Source organism: Danio aesculapii, chromosome 16 (genome assembly GCF_903798145.1).
Source record: "Danio aesculapii chromosome 16, fDanAes4.1, whole genome shotgun sequence".
Taxonomy (NCBI): Eukaryota; Metazoa; Chordata; class Actinopteri; order Cypriniformes; family Danionidae; genus Danio; species Danio aesculapii.
In genome coordinates this window covers 24,418,922-24,438,710 of record NC_079450.1, presented here as the reverse complement: position 1 = coordinate 24,438,710, position 19,789 = coordinate 24,418,922, and the positions used below count along the sequence as shown (strand labels likewise).

General features: G+C 35.7%; 2 protein-coding genes across 2 annotated transcripts; one reads left to right on the top strand and one right to left on the bottom strand.

Moving 5' to 3' along the window:
- Positions 1-470: 470 nt before the first annotated feature.
- gstk1 (glutathione S-transferase kappa 1) lies at positions 471-6,132 on the bottom strand. The gene is made up of 8 exons (XM_056476277.1): positions 5,761-6,132; positions 5,600-5,671; positions 5,427-5,508; positions 3,072-3,200; positions 2,321-2,466; positions 906-1,022; positions 706-799; positions 471-588 (listed from the first exon to the last, which is right to left on the bottom strand). The coding sequence occupies exons 2-8, from the start codon at positions 5,669-5,671 to the stop codon at positions 539-541; spliced, it is 690 nt and encodes a 229-aa protein (XP_056332252.1). The 5' UTR covers positions 5,761-6,132; the 3' UTR covers positions 471-538.
- Positions 6,133-7,983: 1,851 nt separating this feature from the next.
- Positions 7,984-19,243, top strand: mboat7 (membrane bound O-acyltransferase domain containing 7). Its single transcript, XM_056476000.1, has 9 exons — positions 7,984-8,105; positions 8,595-8,674; positions 11,104-11,233; positions 11,310-11,436; positions 11,519-11,675; positions 12,080-12,275; positions 14,568-14,720; positions 16,098-16,274; positions 17,720-19,243. The coding sequence occupies exons 2-9, from the start codon at positions 8,599-8,601 to the stop codon at positions 18,105-18,107; spliced, it is 1,404 nt and encodes a 467-aa protein (XP_056331975.1). The 5' UTR covers positions 7,984-8,105; positions 8,595-8,598; the 3' UTR covers positions 18,108-19,243.
- The last annotated feature ends 546 nt before the right edge of the window (positions 19,244-19,789 follow it).

Genomic DNA, 19,789 nt, shown 5'->3' with positions numbered 1-19,789 from the left:
AAATGAAACCGAAACTTCTGCTATTATTTCGCTACCAACTTTATTCAATAGATGGCGCTGGAAGAAGACAACAGAGATTACTGACGTTGAACAAAAAACTGCAGAGTGCTACAAGGACCCGATTGCCATTTCTTATGCTGTTTTCTTATACTTCTATCTCATGCTTTATTTGTATCTGTATCTGTTTTCAAATCTCAAATGTTATTGCCATTTCCTTTGCTTCACCTGTTTTTACTTAAATGTACTTATGGTCTACTAAAACCATTACACTGTTTAACAAATTTGATAGCAGTTACTTTAAATTATAACAATATTTCAAAATGTTAATCATTTTAATGTTTTTTTAATCAAGTAAGCACCCTTAGTAAGCAAAAAAGACTTACTGATAAAACCTTCTGTCCTTAAACATTCATAGTTACAGATATTCTCTGTGTACATGATTTATTTTTTAGCTTTGATTTTGAACTTGGTGAATTAACACGATTTTCACTTTTTATTTAGAAATATTTGAAATATACAGAGAATGAATGAAAGGTGATCACATTTTGGCCATTGGTTTGACAGGATTAGGCCCCATCCACTTCTCTCCTGCATCACAAAATAAAAAGAGAATGACTGGACAGAATTTTTTTTTATACTCTAAAATTACTAAGGAATCTATGGATTTAAATATGTTATAGTAGTAGGTAAAAAGCTCATAGTTACCAATGATGTGAGCCATGACCTCAAATCTGTCAGAACCAAAGAACATCTCAGGCTTCCCATCCACATGACACACAATTGTGGGAAAACCAAAGCACTGCAAAAACAGTTGGAGAAGACAAAAAAGTCACTGTAAGGAGCATTTATTATATTTTACAACAAAGACATTTTAGATAGAAAGGAGAAAATGAAAGTGCACCGACTTTATACTTAATGGCTTCACTTGTGACACTCTTCAGCTTGTTTTTTATTGGCTGAGATGTGGCGAGGGTCAGTAATTCATCCACCTCACTGGCTGTGAGACCTGCCTTTAATCCTGCCTGTGAAAAACAGAGAGAAAAGACATGTAATGTGCATTTACACTTACATGCCACTTTATTAGGTACACCTCTCCAACTGCTTGTTAACGCAAATTTCTAGTCAGCCAATCACATGGCAGCAACTCAATGAATTGCGTTAACAACTGAAAGCGTGGATCTATTCTGCCTTTTATCAACAGTTCAGGCTGGTGGTGGTGGTGTAATGGTGTGGGGGATATTTTCTTGGCCACTTTGGGCCCATTAGTACCAAGTGAGCATTGTGTCAACACAATAACCTACCTGAGTATTGTGGCTGACCGTTTCCATCCCTTTATTACCACAGTGTACCCATCTTCTGATGGCTACTTCCAGAAAGATAATGCACCATGTCATAAAACGTGAATCATTTCAGACTGGTTTCTTGAACATGACAATGAGTTCACTGTACTCAAATGGCCTCCACAGTCACCAGAGCTCAATCCAATACAGCACCTTTGGGATGCGGTGGAATGGAAGATTCGCATCATGGATGTGCAGCTGACAAATCTGCATGATGCTATCATGTCAATATGGACCAAAATCTCTGAGGAATATTTCCAGTACCTTGTTGAATCTATGCCACAAAGGATTAAGGCAGTTCTGAAGGCAAAAGTGGGTCTAACCTTGTAACTAGTACGGTGTGCCTAATAAAGTGGCCAGTGAGTTTATATAGCACATTTATTGTGTAGGGCCATACACCAAAGCACTTGGATTGTTGATGTGGAGAGTGAATAAATGTCCACCTCAAAACCAAGGCTGAGATGATTCTCCTGAGCAAGGCATAAAGTAATAAAATATATTCTCATGGAAAATTGTTTTTTAAAATAGTAAAAATGCCTGGCTTTAATCCTGCCTGTAAACAACTGAAAGAAAATAAACATTAAGGTCAATTTCAGAAATTGAAATGCTCATAATTTAGATTTTCTTAATTATTTTCCCCTAAAGAAAGACACACATTTAAACGTTATGAATGTATATTTACTATATAAGAAATCCTCTATTTTGTAGAGATGTTGAGCCAAATTAGAGAGGGGTAAAACAAATTCAGAAAAAAGAAAGCATCATTATGTTATTTTTAGGAAGAATTTGCAAGGTCTATTAGCAGAATTAATTGACTATAGCGATCCTTGTTGAATTTCTCATCAATATGAATGAGGTTTTCCATGTTTATAATTTTAAGAAGTTAGAGCTCAAGATCAACATGTAAATCTATTCTAACTAGCCGTTCTTTTAATCAGTTTCTACATCTGAGACCTCTTTATTAAAAGAAAACAGTGTACCTCAACAAATGAGGCAGGCAGAGTAATATCTTGATCGTTGCTCCAGATTCGATTCCAGAGCTCTCTAGAAACCCTCTCCAACTTCACATCTCCCTCTTTCTCCTTCTCTGCTACCGCTGTCACAAAGCGCATTGCTTTCAATGAACCTACATAGGAAGAAAGAGAAAAAGAAAGGATAGAAGCAATTTAATAAGAAACCAGGAACATCCTTTATTTAGATTTTTCGTTAAGAGTTCACACAAAAATAAAAAATATGTCATTATTCACTTGTTCTAAACCTATCATGACTTTCTTTCTGCTTTTGATCACAAAAAAATAATAAATAAATAAAAATAATAATAGTAATAATAATAATAATTATATATATATATATATATATATATATATATATATATATATATATATATATATATATATATATATATATATATATATATATATATATATATATATATATATATATATAGAGGAAAGCTGGAAACCTGTAACTATTGACCTCCATAGTACTTGTTTTTCCTTCTATGGAAGTCAACAGGTTTCAGCTTTCTTCAAAATATCTTTTTTTTGTGTTCAATGTCATATCCACTTGAGGGTGAGTAAATGTAAGCTATATTATATTCATTTTTGGGTGAACTATGCCTTTAAATAAAAAGTACTCCAAACACAGTCAAACATTATTTTACTAAACATAAAAAGTATGGCTTGTACTGTGCATGTAGTCATACATATCATCAGGAAACGTTTTGAATACCTTTCTCAAACATTGTCTCAAAAACGTTGGAAGGTGGATGCAAAGGAACCCCAAAGTACTCGGACACATGCTTCAGATCACTGGTCATGTAGAAAAACTTGTTGGGGACCATTCCAGGAGGCCGGTTACCTACAAACAAAAGACACTTGAAATTATACTTCATTATACTTTATGATGTACAGTTTTTAGGCCTTAATCTTTTAGCTTTTGTTTGATTATTCTTCCCAGGGTAGTTTTTAGTTAGCAAATACCATAAGAGATTAATAAACTCTTTGAAATTATTTTTATTTCTTATCTTGTATCAAAATAATTTTGTAAAGAATGGACCATTTTGAATCATCAAGGTATTTTTGAGTCTTATTGACTAGTAAAAACTGAGATTTATTTGTAAAATATTTACATTTACATTTAGTCATTTAGCAGACGCTTTTATCCAAAGCGACTTACAAATGAGGACAAGGAAGCAATTTACACAACTATAAGAGCAGCAGTGAATAAGTGCTATAGACAAGTTTCAGGTGTGTAAAGTCTAAAAAGCAAAGCATTAGAATTTTTTTTTTTTTGAGAGAGAGAGTACAGTTAGTGGTATAGCCAGAGAGGCAGTTACAGATTAGGAGGGAAAGTGGAGACTAAATAGTTGAGTTTTTAGTCGTTTCTTGAAGACAGCAAGTGACTCTGCTGTTCTGATGTAGTTAGGGAGTTCATTTCACCAACTGGTCAGATTGAATGCGAGAGTTCGGGAAAGTGATTTCTTCCTTCTTTGGGATGGAACAACGAGGCGACGTTCATTCACAAAACGCAAGTTTCTGGAGGGCACATAAATCTGCAGATGTGAGAGCAGATAAGAAGGAGCAAAGCCAGAGGTCGCTTTGTAAGCAAACATCAGAGCTTTGAATTTGATGCGGGCAGCAACTGGCAGCCAGTGCAAACGGGTGAGTAGCGGAGTGACATGTGCTCTTTTGGGTTCATCATAGACCACTCGTGCTGCTGCGTTCTGAAGCAGCTGAAGAGGTTTGATAGAACTAGCTGGAAGCCCGGCTAGTAGAGAGTTGCAATAGTCCAGTTTGGAGAGAACAAGAGCTTGAACAATAAGTTGGGCTGCATGTTCAGATATCAAGGGTCGGACTTTTCTGATGTTATAGAGTGCGAATCTGCAAGATCGAGCAGTTCTAGAAATGTGGTCAGAGAAGTTTAGTTGGTCATCAATCATTACTCCAAGGCTTTTTACCATTTTGGATGCAGTAATGGTTGCCCCATCCATCTGGATTGAAAAGTTATGGTGTAGAGTCGGGTTGGCAGAAACTTCAAGCATTTCCGTTTTCGCGAGGTTAAGCTGAAGATGATGATCTTTCATCCAGTGTGAAATGTCTGACAGGCAGGCTGAGATGCGAGCTGGAACCGAGGGATCATCAGGGTGAAAAGAGAGGTATAGCTGGGTATCATCAGCATAGCATGTAAATATACATATAAAATGCAGCTTGAAGACGTACATTGTAATTCAGGGGTTTTCAAACCAGAGGGCTGCAAAGAAGTGCTAGGGGGAGTCTGTGGAACTGTTTGGAAAAACAGCATTACAAAAATATACAAAAAAAAACTGTGTAAAAAATTTATTAATGATGTAGGGGTAAAATAACATATCCTTACAATAAACAGACACACATTAGTATGAAAGATACAAAAAAAAAAAAAAAAAGTAATTATCTGAAAATGATTCAATTACACCAAACAATTATGATAAAAAAATTGGTGAAAAAAGATAGATTTGATTTAAATTAATAATTAAAATAGTAAAATGTTATACTTAGTATATTAGGTAAACTGTAATGATATAATTCAGCGGAAATTAAATATTTTTTAAATAATTAATTTCAATCAAAATATAGTCTTCATTTTTCTCAATTTGTAGAGGATCTGATCATAAAATAGATTAAAGCATTCTCTTAACTGAATCTTGAAATATTGTTTTTAATGGCTCGGTGCATGACAGGCTTGTTTCTTACAATGACAGTATGAATAATGATTGAGATAAAGTTGGTTTTATATTTGCACATTCAGACTTTCTCCTTAATAATATAATTTCAGAAAAGTATTATTTACAAATTCTAAATAGGGAAGTCATATTATCAGCCAATGACTATTAAAGTACAACATTGTTAAGTCAGTTAAATAGTGCTAATGTTGTTTTGAAATCATTATTAAATGATTTCAGAGCGAATACTCAAAGTAGCATAGAAAACAATAAATGGAGCATTAAAATGAACGAATGTGCGAATACAAAACTAACTTTACCTCAATTGAATGTGACTTTTCCAGCTAAATTCTGTGAATGTGGAAATGTAATTTCTCCTCTAGTACCTGACTCCTGCATGACTCCCCCTAAAAATGCTGGTTTCAGTTTAAGGTCGATGTTCCACACATTTCTGTAGCGACACAGCACCTAATGAAAGCAATTAAACATACGTTAAAACATCTTAAACTAATATATAAATCGCTATTTACCATTTCACTAAATGCGACACACGAAATACCTCAAATGCCAGCCATGAATACGGAGAAACAACATCATAGAAGAACTCGACTACTTTTCTGGAGCCGGACATCTGTAATGAGTGCGCACAGTCGCAAAACTGAGCATAAAATTAAAAGTTAAAAATACAAAATGTCACTTAAATGCATGCGCGCAGCTTACCCTTGGTTGAGAAGTGTGTCAAAGTTCAGAACAGAACACGGGGTCCACCCCTTATGTAAAATGCTCTTTCCTACGTCAGTTTCACAAAAGTGGTTTAAAATCTAGTTTGGACTAAAAACGAATTGCTAATTATTGTACTTTTTTGCAATTACACGTTATCTTATTCTGTACGCCAAACATAGAGACGACCCAATACGTTTGATTATTTAATAGTAACTTGGGTAATAGGATAAGAAAGTTGAGCTTGCGAGTGCAGTGCAATTTACGTATACTTTCTGATAAAAATGAGTTTATAAACGATTTCAAAATATCTCATGAACACAACAGCAGAACTGTGCATCCAGTGTGCGTCTGTGTCTGAGCTCCGCCCACAGCAGCCACAGTGAAAGTTCCCGTCTGTTACAAGGGTTGCCAGATATGCTCACAAAAATCAATCTAGCATGCTTATTTACTTGCCCACGAACCATCATATAAAGGTGTCTTTTAGTTGATAAAATAAGATTTTAGCTTTGCGATGCAAAGATCAATGGCTACATTATAAAGGTAGCTAAATCTGTCATGTACATAACAAAATCAGTAGCAAATCCAATAAGCTTGCTAATCTAAATGTGAGAACTTGTGATAATAATATTTAAACACATACAAAAATTATTATCACAAGTTCTCACATTTAGATTTGCAAGCTCTTGGGATTTGCTACTGATTTACTCTCATACTACAGGCACTTTCTTTGTGGAACTGGGTGAGGGTTCTTTAATTAATTAAGTTCATTAACTTCAATTTTATCAGAGATGGGTTGTGGCTGGAAGGGCATCCGCTGTGTAAAACTAAGCCAAAAAGAAAATGAATGAATTAATTAATTAATTTCAATGCTTGGGATTTAAAAAAATAAAACAAGATAGTAGAGATGCTAAATTATGCAAATTTAAAATGTTTTATTTATCAATATACGGTGCTCAACATATATATGTACACCCCTCACAAATCTATCTTTTAAATTAATTTTTTTAATAAGAAGCTATACAATATTTGTCCATATACATTAGATTAGTCAGTACTGAAACCAAATCTGGAGCTTATCCAGCAAAATAACGATCCAAAAACTAGTACACCCAAATTTATGTTACAGAAAAATATTTAATACAAATTTTTTAAAAAGAGGAAAAATCAAGAGAAAGAAAAAAAAATTCATAGAAAATTTGTAGGTAATTTTATTACTTTTATAATTTTTATTGGTGACGCAGTGGCGCAGTAGGTAGTGCTGTCGTCTCACAGTAAGAAGGTTGCTGGTTCGAGCCTCAGCTGGGTCAGTTGGCATTTTTGTGTGGAGTTTGCATGTTCTCCCCGCGTTCGCGTGGGTTTCCTTTGGGTACTCCGCTTTCCCCCACAAGTCCAAAGACATGTGGTACAGGTGAATTGGGTAAGTTAAAATTCTGCTTAGTGTATATGTGTGTGAATGAGTGTGGATGGATGTTTCCCAGTGATGGGTTGCAGCTGTAAGGGCATCCGCTGCGTAAAATATAGGCTGGATAAGTTGGCAGTTCATTCCACTGTGGCTAAGGGACTAAGCCGAAAAGAAAATGAATGAATGAATTATTTTTATTACTTTAATTTAATTATTTATTTTGCAATATTTTGCTTAGATTTAATTGTATTATCTTTCAATTTCTAAATATGTTTAATGACTAAAATATTATTTTATTAAATGTATCTGTTTAATAAATCTGTTTTGTTTAAATGCATCAAAATACATTGCCTATATTCACAGAGAAATTGATAAAAAATATTCATTTTCAAGATGGGGTGTGCTCAATTATGCTGAGCACTGAATATGATGTCTTATTTTTAATTCTCTGTTTTTGTGCATCTTGTGCATGTTATTATAATGTTTCAAAATAATTAATTGACATAAAAAATAATAGAAGCTAAATTCATCAAAGACTTACCAAATAGCAAATAGCATGCAGTTTTTTATTTTAAAGATAAGCCTCTGGGATTTTACAACAGGCTTTTTCAATAGATGGAAATAATACCTATTTTTAGAAAAAATACCTAACTTTAGAAAAAATACCTAACTTTGCCTTTATTTAATTAGATAAATTAAATGCAATAATTAAATAAATGGAACAGGAAACTTAAACGGTTGCATACAGTAGCTAAATGCTGTAGTCATTTTTGTGAAAACCTGGCAACTCATAAAGCGATTCATGAACATATGCGGTAGTAGGAAGTGGTGAATGAGGAAAGAACACGCCAGTGCGCGGGCGGTTAAAGGGGACTGCAGAACATTATTATATCCGCCAGAATAAACCGTCTTTGAAAGCCCAACTCCATACTTCACCGCTGTAAGTATTGCTGTTGCCGTTTGGAAAATATAGATGGCATTTTGTCCATTATCGCTGTACCAATTTCAATTTGTTTATCTGCAACACCAAAATTGGATGCATGCGATACCTTTCAGATGAATCCCAATGTCAGTTTTATAAAAGCTGATATTATATTTGCTGTGGTGTTAATATAATGTTATAATATAATAATATAGTAATGATCAGTGCCTGTCTGGAAGTGACTGCAGAAGTTACTGAGCTGTCATGACAAGTTGTAAATGTTTGGCTTAGTAAAATCACGTATTGAATACAAGCAAAGATTAAATGCCCTCTAAATACATAAGCATTATCCTCTGCGTATCTTTCATTTCTGGTAATGATAAGCTGATGATGATTTAACTGGTGCTGACAGTTTTCCAAACTGTTTAGTCAAGGTGTGATTTACTGTTTATGATGTATAATTTCATATATAGAGAGTAAAATCTCATGTTTTGGTGCTGTAAACAGAAGGATGTCACCAGATGAATTAGTCTACCTAGGAATCCTTGCTGCAACAATACCTGTGGGATTCCTCTTCCGCTACCTAAGTAAGTCTGGGCATGTCCATCTTCACATTGTTGTGCCAATACTCATAAAGTAGGATATTTTTGTTGACATAGTTTTACAGTATCTTTAGAATGTGTGAAGACTGAGAACATTTTGTTTTGTGTGTAAAAAACTATAAAATAATAAATGATACAGCTTGAAATCACATCTAAAACACACAATAAGCTCAGCTGTAAGAACAGACTTTCTGACCAAACTGAACTTATTCATTCACAAAACAAACACTAAAACAATAAACTTTTAAAATGAAAGTTTGGTGGCACGGTGGCTCAGTTCGAGTCCCGGCTTGGTCAGTTGCCGTTTCTGTGTGGAGTTTGCATGTTCCCTTCATGTTCACATGGGTTTCTTTCAGGTGCTCTGGTTTCCCCCACAGTCCAAAGACATGTGCTATAGGTGAATTGAATAAACTAAACTGACCTTAGTGTATTAGTGCATGTGTTAATGAGAGAGTGTATGGGTGTTTCCCCATACTGGGTTGCAGCTGGAAGGCCATCCACTGCGTAAAACATATGCCGGAATAGTTGGTGGTTCATTCTGCTGTGGCGACCCATGATAAGTAATGGACTAAGTCGAAAGAATATGAATGAAATGAGAGTTTTTCTACACAATAAACATCTTACCAAATATACAGACTTTACAGATCTCAGTTGTTATTATAGTGCATTATAGTGTATTATAGGGGTTTCTAAGCTGTTCAGCCCACAACCCCAAAATAATAATGCCAGGGATTCAGGACCCCCACTATCTTCTGAGGTGGTTATAAATATACAAATGTTAAATACACACACTAACAATAGGTCTAAATAAACATGAGCATAATGACAACACAAAAATGCCATATAATCATCTTTTTATAGTAATTCTTTTTTTTTTTTGGTTATTTTCAACATGATAAGGACTAATAAGATGGGAGGGAACAATGTTGGAACATAACGAGTACATTATTGATTTAATTTTGGAGACCGACACTCTAAGATCATCCTCCATGTTCAGTTTTGATCTGTATATATTTATAATGTGAGTTTCAAAAATGTGTTGGAAAGCTTATCATAGTGCTGAAAAAAATGTATTTGATGCAACTAACACTTGCCATGTCATTATTAATCTAACTAATGTAATCACCCCAGGGGTCGCAATCCAATGAAAAAAAATTGAAAGGCTGATGACTTTTTATTTGCATGTTGTTGTTTTTTTACTATTTAAAAAAAATCTTTTGTAGGATATGGGTAAAATATGGTAAAACTATTCATTCATTCATTTTCTTTTCGGCTTAGTCCTTTTACTAATCTGGGGTCACCACAGCGGAATGAACCGCCAACTTAGCATATGTTTTACACAGCGGATGCCCTTCCAGCTGCAACCCATCTCTGGGAAACATCCATACACACTCATTCACACTCATACACTACGGATAATTTAGCCTACCCAATTCACCTGTACTGCATGTCTTTGTACTGTGGAGGAAACCGGAGCACCCGGAGGTAACCCACGTGAACACAGGGAGAACATGCAAACTCCACACAGAAACGCCAACTCACCCAGCCGAGGCTCAAACCGGCAACCTTCTTGCTGTGAGGCGACAGCACTACCTACTGCGTCGCCTGGTACAACTAATAGTTTAATAAATTTATTTGATTTTTGGAACTCAGCAGGAGACCACCATTCACTGTAGTGCAAGCCCCACTTTGGGTCAAAATGTAATGGTCAATTTAATGGCGGTTACAGTTTAAAAGTAATATTTTATTCCAGCACTATGTTAATAAATAAAATGTTCCCATAAATGCAGCATGGTGGCGCAGTGGTTTGCACTGTCACCTCACAGCAAGAAGGTCGCTGGTTTGAGTCCCGGCTGGGTCAGTTGACGTTTCTGTGTGGAGTTTGCATGTTTTCCACGTGTTCGCATGAGTTTCCTCCCAGTGCTCCAGTTTCCCCCACAGTCAATAAGACATGCGGTATAGGTGAATTGAGTAAACGAAAGTAGTAGTGCCGTAGTGTTTGAGTGTGTGTATGAGAGAGTGTATGGGTGTTTCCTAGTACTGGGTTGCGGCTGGAAGGGCATCCGCTGCATAAAACATATGCTATTCATATGGAATAGTTGTCGGTTCATCTGCTGGTGGCAAGCCCCGATAAATAAGGGACTCAGCGGAAGGAAAATTATTGAATGAATATCACATAAAAGATGTCAACTGATTTTTAGTAATAGAAGAATATCTACTGGGAAAATTAAGCTTAAGTGTCTCACTTTAGGGTTTGTAGTAAAAAAAGGAAAGACCTTCACAAATGTTGTTTAGCACTCAGTTTCCTATCCTACCTTTTTATTTTACAACAGTCTAATATCTTTGGATATACCTCACATTAAATAAAAGAGCCACATTTTACATTTCATCTTTTTGTGTACATTATCTACCAGGTCCTCCAGTCAAGCAGGGGGCAGCATTGCTTTTAGGTTTGATCATTTCTATCGCAACCTGTGGGATCCACACCCTTCATTCACTGTGTACAGTGTTAGGAACATGGCTAATTATCAAAATCAACTGGAGGTTAGTGTGATATGTAGATTTCTGGACATTTATTCAGAGCTATTCCACTGCAACCCTGTTCTCTTGTTTTATTTAGAAGTGCTCCTGCTCTGTCTTTGGCCTGGACGTTTCTATATCTCCTCTTTTTCCGTCTGGTCACCTGGTTTGGCCTTCCTCAGCCCACACCCTTTGCCAATGCCATTCAGCTTCTTTTGACATTAAAGGTAAAACAAAACAAATTCTACACATTTTCCATGTTTTCATTTCTTGATGTTTTCTATTGGATGTCATTTTTTGAACACTCAGATGGTCAGCCTAGCCAATGAGGTTCAATGTTATCACTTGGAGAGGAAAAAGGAAGTGAGCACCTTCAGCAAGTCTCCAGTGGTGGCAGGGCTTTCCCATGAGCCTTCACTCTATGACATTATATCATACAGCTACTGCTATGTGGGCATAATGACAGGTATTTTGCATGTTGCTTTGAATGTCTTTATGTCTATTCAAATGTTGTGTACAGTACTGTTTGTTTTGCATGTGTGTTAACTTGTCTCTCTTGTTTTTCTCTGCTACTAGTTCAGTAATGTGTGAGTCTAATTTCTTTTCATAACTGATTGTTTATTATTTCCCCTCTCTTGACATGGTTTGTCCTCCCATCCATGTGCTTCAATTCAATCATTCTGTTTGTCAAATTGATGTGCCTCTTTTTACACTCCATTGCATTGATTCCACACCCTTCCCTTTCTATCCTAATATCATGTGCCATCTTTGCCCATCTGCTTCATGTCTTCATTGATAACTCTTACCATGCTCTCGTCATGTTTCTTCATTTTCCATTTTCTCTCCCATCCACTCAATGATTTCCCCCAGGTCCATTTTTCCGGTTTCAGACATATGCAGACTGGTTGCAGCAGTCAAGTCCGCTGTCTCTGCCGGGTAAAGAGCCGTGTCTGCAGAGGCTGAAGATGGTTCCTGTTTATGGACTTCTCTTTATTGCCGTCAACTCTGTCTTTCCTTTGTCGTATGTGCGTACTGAAGATTTCCTGGAGCACAACTACTTTTACAGGTTTGTTTTTCTTGAATAAAAGACCAATTCAGACTAGTCTAAAGGCCTTGTCACACTGAGTGTGCCACAATAATGTCAGACAAACACACAGATAGAAAATAAATTTTTGCTCATTCATAGCGGCATGCAAGGTTGCGCTGACCAAAACTATGCGTTTTTGACAGTCTGACCACTACAATGCTTATTTTGCAAATACATCTTGTTTTTTTCTGTTTGTCTGTCAACTGCACAATATAAATAACAGTAAATTAAGAAAAAGTTTGTTTTTACACCAGAATTACAAACTATCTATCATGATTACAACACTTAAAATTATTAAACTTACCATTAAGCACCATTTTCAATGGTTATTTTTATTTATTTATTTATGGCGGATGTCCTTCCAGCTGCAACCTATCACTGGGAAACTTTCATACACTCTCATTCACACACAAAAGCTAAAGATAATTTAGCCTACCCAATTCACCTGTACCACATGTCTTTGGACTTGTGGGGGGAAACCGGAGCACCCGGAGGAAACCCACGCAAACATGAGAAGAACATGCAAACTCCACACAGAAATGCTCGAATCAGTGAACTTCTTGCTGTGGGGCGATCGTGCTACCCACTGCGCCACCGTGACACCCCTTCATTTATTTATTTATTTATTTGTTTGTTTGTTTATTGTGTGTGTGTGTGTATGTGTTTTGTAGTTGCTGTAACTTTCATCAGAACATTCTCTCTTCTCAGTCATGATAACAAACATCTAAAATCCACTACATTGGTTTTCAAAACAGTTGTCTATGGTATAACGCCATCAAATGGGGCCTCCCCATTTCAGTTGGAACCCGGGGAACAGTCAAATGATAAGATTGACATGAACGTAGGGCATACTGGCTTTTTGACTTATGAAAAAGGAAACTTAAATATAAGGGCACCGGACCCAGAAGGGCCTTGTAGACCAGAGTCATCCATTGGGTGTACCTTCTTACATTCAGAGAAGGCCACTCAGCTTTGGCATACAGTTCACAATGGTGAGTTAGTATCTGACAGCCTGTAACAAACCTTGGAGCGCTGTGATAAACATAATTGTAGCAGCTCTGGGAGCTTCAAATCTAAGCATATGGCACATTTCCTTTTAGGTAGAGAAAAAAAATAAACAGACTGGTCAAAACGGATGCTCAGTTTGTCGAGCCCCTGTTCATCGCATCTGTTGTGAACAACTCTGTTGGTATCTGTTGTTTTGATTCAAGAATGTCATCTTACAATTGCATGATTTAAAGGGCCGTAAAGACACGATATGACTGAACCCTAAAATTACTTATGTATGATAAAACAGCACTGCTGCTTCTTCTCTAGAGGTGAAAATTGCATACTTTGCCTTTAAGGGATGCTCAGAAATGTTAGCTTTTCAAAAGAAAGTGACAGCTTTACCCCTTTGTTAACAATGTCATTTTTAACACCAAACATACGTGCAATTCATAAGCAGGGGCAGATTTAGCATTTGGGGGCCCTTAGCAACTCCAGCTATAGAGCCCAATTCCTGAAATGTACCCTTTCTACTTTTATTTCATTTTTATTTATTGTGCAGTTTTTATTATATAACTGAATCTTGTTTTCTATGTTTTATCTTAATGCAATCTCTACATTTTAAATGATTCATTTTCTTAAAGTGAATTTACAACTAAAAATAATTTATTTATTTTTTTTTTATAAATTTGACTGCCGGACTGCTCCATGATTGGGGGTGGTGGATAATTTATTTTATAGTATTATTATTACATAACATTACATTATTATATTATTATTATTATATTTTAGTGTGTATTAATATTTATTTATGCAAAAATGTATTTGATTCTCACTATACAAAATATAATAGAAAATGATGTTATATATGGGATATAGGTATAATTTATACTTCTGGATATTCATTGGGGGCCCCGAAAGTTCCTGAGGCCTTCAGCGGCCGCTTACCTCGCTTATTGGTTAAATCCGTCCCTGTTCATAAGGTAAATGCATGATCACTTCAGAATGAAAGTCAGCTCAGATATTTTTAATCCATATTGTATTTATACTTAGTGGAGTAAGACTTCTTAAAAAAAAAGGTCTGGACCCACATATTTATTGCACCAAGGATCAGATTACTTATTCGAATGAATATTTACTAAACAATTGAGTTTTTATCTAACCAAACCTGACAGATGTGAACACATTTTAAAAGTAAGGTCTAAAGGAGATGTTAAAATAAAATCTCAGTTCATCACATTTTCCGTACCCAAATCATAGGACCATATTGGTGTTATATTTCAGGTTTTTCTACATGGTGGCAATCTTCTTTGTATTCCGGATGCGTTTCTACTCAGCATGGTGTGGAGCAGAAGCAGGCTGCATCAGTGCAGGACTAGGCTGTTACCCACAGGGGGCGCTGTCCAAACCTGGAGGAGGACCAACTGTGAAATATAGGTATTGTAGGGTGATTCATTTTACGACCTGAAAGCTTTTTATAGTTTGACTGTAACTTGTAAATATGATTACTTTAATGTCCTGCCCAAATATATTCAGTCATGAGGCATAGCAGGAAATAACAATGATTGTTCTTTGAAGTGATGTATGGTAGAACTTTAATTGCAGAAGAAGAAAAATTTACACGCTACAGTAACTGACATGAAACAGGATCCCATAAAAACACAGCAATAGAGGATCACAGTTATGCAATATTAACCGCATATGTAAAGACAAAGACTATTTGTAAAGGAGGATAGATGGAGAGGATGCAAAACCACTTAAAGGGATAGTGTGCTGTCCCTTTAATGCATATTTCATTCATTCATTTTATTTTCGGCTTAGTCCCTTTATTAATCAGGGGTCGCCACAGTGGAATGAACCAACAACTTATCCAGCATATGTTATTATACAGCGGATGCCCTTCCAGCCACAACCCAATACTGGGAAACATCCACACACTCTTGCGTTCACACACATACACTAAGGCCAATTTAGCTTATTTATTTCACCTATAACGCATGTCTTTGGACTGTGGGGGAAACCAGAGGAAACACACGCGAACACGGGGAGAACATGCAAACTCTACACAGAAATGCCAGCTGATCCTTAATGCATATTTGAACTGTTTAATATTTGTTTAATATATGTTTAATATTCGATTTTTCTTTTAAACATAAAAAAAAAAAAAAAATATATATATATATATATATATATATATATATATATATATATATATATATATATATATATATATATATATATATATATATATCTGCACACCATGACTGCAGTTATTTTATACATTTTAAAATGGTTTGTATATGTTATGGGGAAATGCTAATTTTTCAGAAACCAATACTTCCGCTTTTAGTGTCACAGGATCCTTTAGAAATTAATTGTGCTGCTTGTTTATGCATGTTGTTCATTTATTTTAGATATTATATTCAAAGTTCATAATAACATTTTTGAAAACCAAAATAATTTAATAAAAACAACATGAAAATAAATATTTATTTACAAACATAGAAATACATAGAAACTAGATTTAACAGTGTTAATAAATATGAACTTTTCAGGGAGCATTAGATGTCAACAATAACCTAACAACCTGTATTTTGTAAACAATAGGTGAAATGAGGATGCACAAACATATAAATATTACTTATTTAAAAAAAAATGTTATGTTACCAATATATTAGAATCAGTACTCACTTACTCTTAAAAAAACATTATTTCTTCAGCCTGTACCTACAAAACTATCTAGAAGAAATTCTAGCTCACTTGTGGTTTGATCATATGATTGCTAAAGTTAACGATATGTTGTTTACCTTTCAGCCCTGATCCTGAAACAGCTGTAGAGTATGACTTTAAAACGATCCAGAACATTGACTGCTATAACACTGATTTCTGCGTGAAGGTCCGTCATGGTATGCGCTACTGGAACATGACAGTACAATGGTGGCTTCACCACTACATCTACCCAAACGCCCCATTCAGAGCATATGCCCTCAGGTGCGAACATGTACATCTGACCATTGCATTGTGTTTTAAAGAGTCGGTTCACCCAAAAACGAAATTCTGTTATTAATTATTCACTCTCATGAGACCCTAAGACCTTTATTCATCTTCAAAAAAAAAATAATTAAGATAATTTAGATGTAATCCAAGAGCTCTCACATACTTCATTGACGACAATGGTCCAGAGACATTCAAAGTCCAGAAAAGGAGCCAAAACACTGTCAAAGCATTCCGTGTGACTTTAGTGGTTCATATGCAATACACAAACACACACACACAAAAGTAAACACTACTCTTCCTGGGCAGGGTGTGCGTTTACTACAGGCAGTATAACATGTTGCAATTAGGGCCAGGACACACCAAGTAAACAGTCTGCCATTGGGCTTCGTTGGTTAACGTTGGTCCGTGTAGTTGGATAGGTGTGTTTCACATGTCGCCTCTTGTCCGATTAATGTCGGATCATGTTGGCCCAATTCAGCATGTTGAATCTGCATTGGCACTCTGGTTATTTAGTAACAAATAGAGCGCGGGTGTGATGTAGTGAAGTGACAATTAAAGTCACAAAAGGCAACACAAAGTTTTTTTGCTACATTTCTCAAATATTTGCAAGCGATGTGAATTATTAGACAGTTACTGTGATAATGGTACCGAACGCTGCTTTGTTTATGCTTTGCACATGTGCGTCAGAAGTTCTGGTTGCACAATGTGAATGAGAAAACAGATACTGCCATCTGGGAGTGCAGAAAGACACGTCCTCCCATGCAGGCACAGCATGCCCACTTTCATTTTAGTCTGCTGCCGTCTGTTTGGTGTGTTCAGGAGCAGCTTTTCGGACCAGACAAGACCAGACGGGACACAGCTGGGTTTCATCTGTGCTAGTTATTTTGGCGTCGGCTTGGTGTGTACAGGCCTTCAAAGTTAGCATCGCAACACGCAGGCATCGTATTGCCTTTAGTAAACGTGCACCCTGATCTGATATAGGCGTAAGACATAGGTCAGGGATAGGCAACTTTGGTCCTGGAGGGCCACTGTCCTGCAGAGTTTTGCTCCAACACTAATCAAACACACCTTAACAAGCTAATCAGTATCCTCAAGATAACTAGAAAGTTATAGGCAGGTGTGTTTGATTAAGGTGGAGCTCAACTCTGCAGGATAGTGGCCCTCCAGGGCCGAAGTTGCCCATCCCTGAAGTGAACGCAGTTGTTTTTGCCATTTTGTTTTGGCACATTAAAGTGATCTTGAAGCTTTGTATGATTACAGCTGAAGTAACATAGAAGGTTTTGACTTTGTTTTTGATTACTTTTCTGGACATTGAGCAACTCAGGGTTTTGAAGCAAATGTATGGCGAGTAATTAATAACATAATTAACATTTTTGGGTGAACTAACCCTTTAAAAGTACCATTATTGATCAACTTTGACTTTCCTTATGTTATGTCAGGGCTGGATGGACGATGTTAATCAGCGCTTACTGGCATGGCCTTCATGCTGGTTACTACCTCTCGTTTCTCACCATCCCACTGTGCATCGCAGCCGAAACGGCAATGGAGGCATCAGTCAGAGCCCGTCTGGGACCAGCAGGCCAGAATATTTTTGACCGGATCCACTGGTTCCTCAAGATGAGGGCTTATGATTACATGTGCATGGGCTTTGTGCTCCTGAAAGCCAGCGACACTATCAGCTACTGGAGCTCCATTTACTTTGTAATTCACATCATCGCAGTTATTTGTATTGCAGTAGGACAGTTTATGAAAGGAGGGAGAAAGAGAGAGAAGAGAGAACGAGGTGAAGGAGAGAAAGAGGATGCGGTCAGAGAGAAGGCTGAGTGAAGCAAAGGTGTGATGTGATAATGCTGATTACTGGAGAGGTGGTATGTTTACACAAAAACAACAAAAACATTTTCCAACATGCACTGTAATAGCCATGACCTGCCATTTAAATGTATTTCGTTTAAAAAACAGCAACAGTTATGCGTAATGAACCCAGGGACGTCAGTCTTTGTTTTATTAACAGTTTCTGTCATTTTCCTAATTCTGATGGTACCATTTATTTTATTATTACACACTTTGTTGTCAGCAGTGCAACATTATATATACATCTGGAACTAGTCAGTATTGTTTAAATTATATTATTGCTCTAAGATGCTTTTAACGATTGGAAAAAGGTTTGTATTATATTTCAGTAGTAATTCTGTCTGTGTTGATCAGTGACCCTGGGACTCCATTTCATCTCCCACACACAGTACTTATAACCAAATCCATCCGTTTACAAAAAAAAACCTGATGAATGTTATATTCACATTACTACTTAGAGCACAAATTAGTAGAGATTTCCTCTTGTGTAATTGTGTCATTGAGGCGAAAAAGGGTTATGTAAGTTGGTCTGCCTTGTTTTTCATCAATTCTGATTGGTGGATTGAGTGTCCGTTGATGGTTATGTGTCATATATCATTATTATTATTACTATTATTATACAAAGAATGTGAAAAGAGCTCATTTTTTATAAAGTAAGTGATTGTTTTTGCAATTTTTTCTTCATTTATTCTTTTTTTTCATACCACATGGTGTACTGGAACATTTTTAAGCCAAAACTTTGTGCTAATAAGCTAAACAGAGTCTAAATAAGGATAAAAGATCAGATGTAAACAGAATCTAATTATTATATAAAAAATCTTTTTCAAAAGAAAATTTTTGATTCACACTGGATGGCAGCGCTTCTGTTTTATTCCTGCTACTGTATACTGTACCTCTAATGTGGCACTTATTTCTTCAACCTTTTGTTTGAAAAAGTATTTTCAATAATATAACCATGAGATTCATTCCTGCTGAATATCCTTCTGATGGACTTGTTTTGTTTGGAAACAACGAGATCGCATCGGATTTTTACATGAGGTTATAGTTTTCATTATTATCTCAAACATTTTTTATCCATTTTTTCCCCACAATAAAAAATAATAATATCATAATATTGCACTAATAGCTGTCATTTTGTCTTGATTTACTCAAAAAATGTACCATTAAAATTTGGCTGAATATATATATATATATATATATATATATATATATATATATATATATATATATATATATATATAGTTCAAGTCAGAATTATTAGCCCCCCTTTAAATTTCTTTTAACTATTACCCAGATGATGTTCAACAGAGCAAGGAAATTTTCACAGTATGTCTGATAATATTTTTTCTTCTGGAGAAAGTCTTATTTGTTTTATTTCGGCTAGAATAAAAGCAGTTTTTAATTTTTTTTAAAACCATTTTAAGGTCAATATTATTAGCCCCTTTAAGCTATTTTTTTTCGATGGTCTACCGAACAAACCATCGTTATACAATAACTTACCTAACTACCCTAAACTGCCTAGTTAACCTAATTAATCTAGTTAAGCCTTTAAACTAACACTTTTAACTAATACTAAATAAGTGATAGAAATATGTTAAATACATTGCCTATTATATAGAAAGTGAGGACATATAATAAAAATGTCTATTATGTATAAA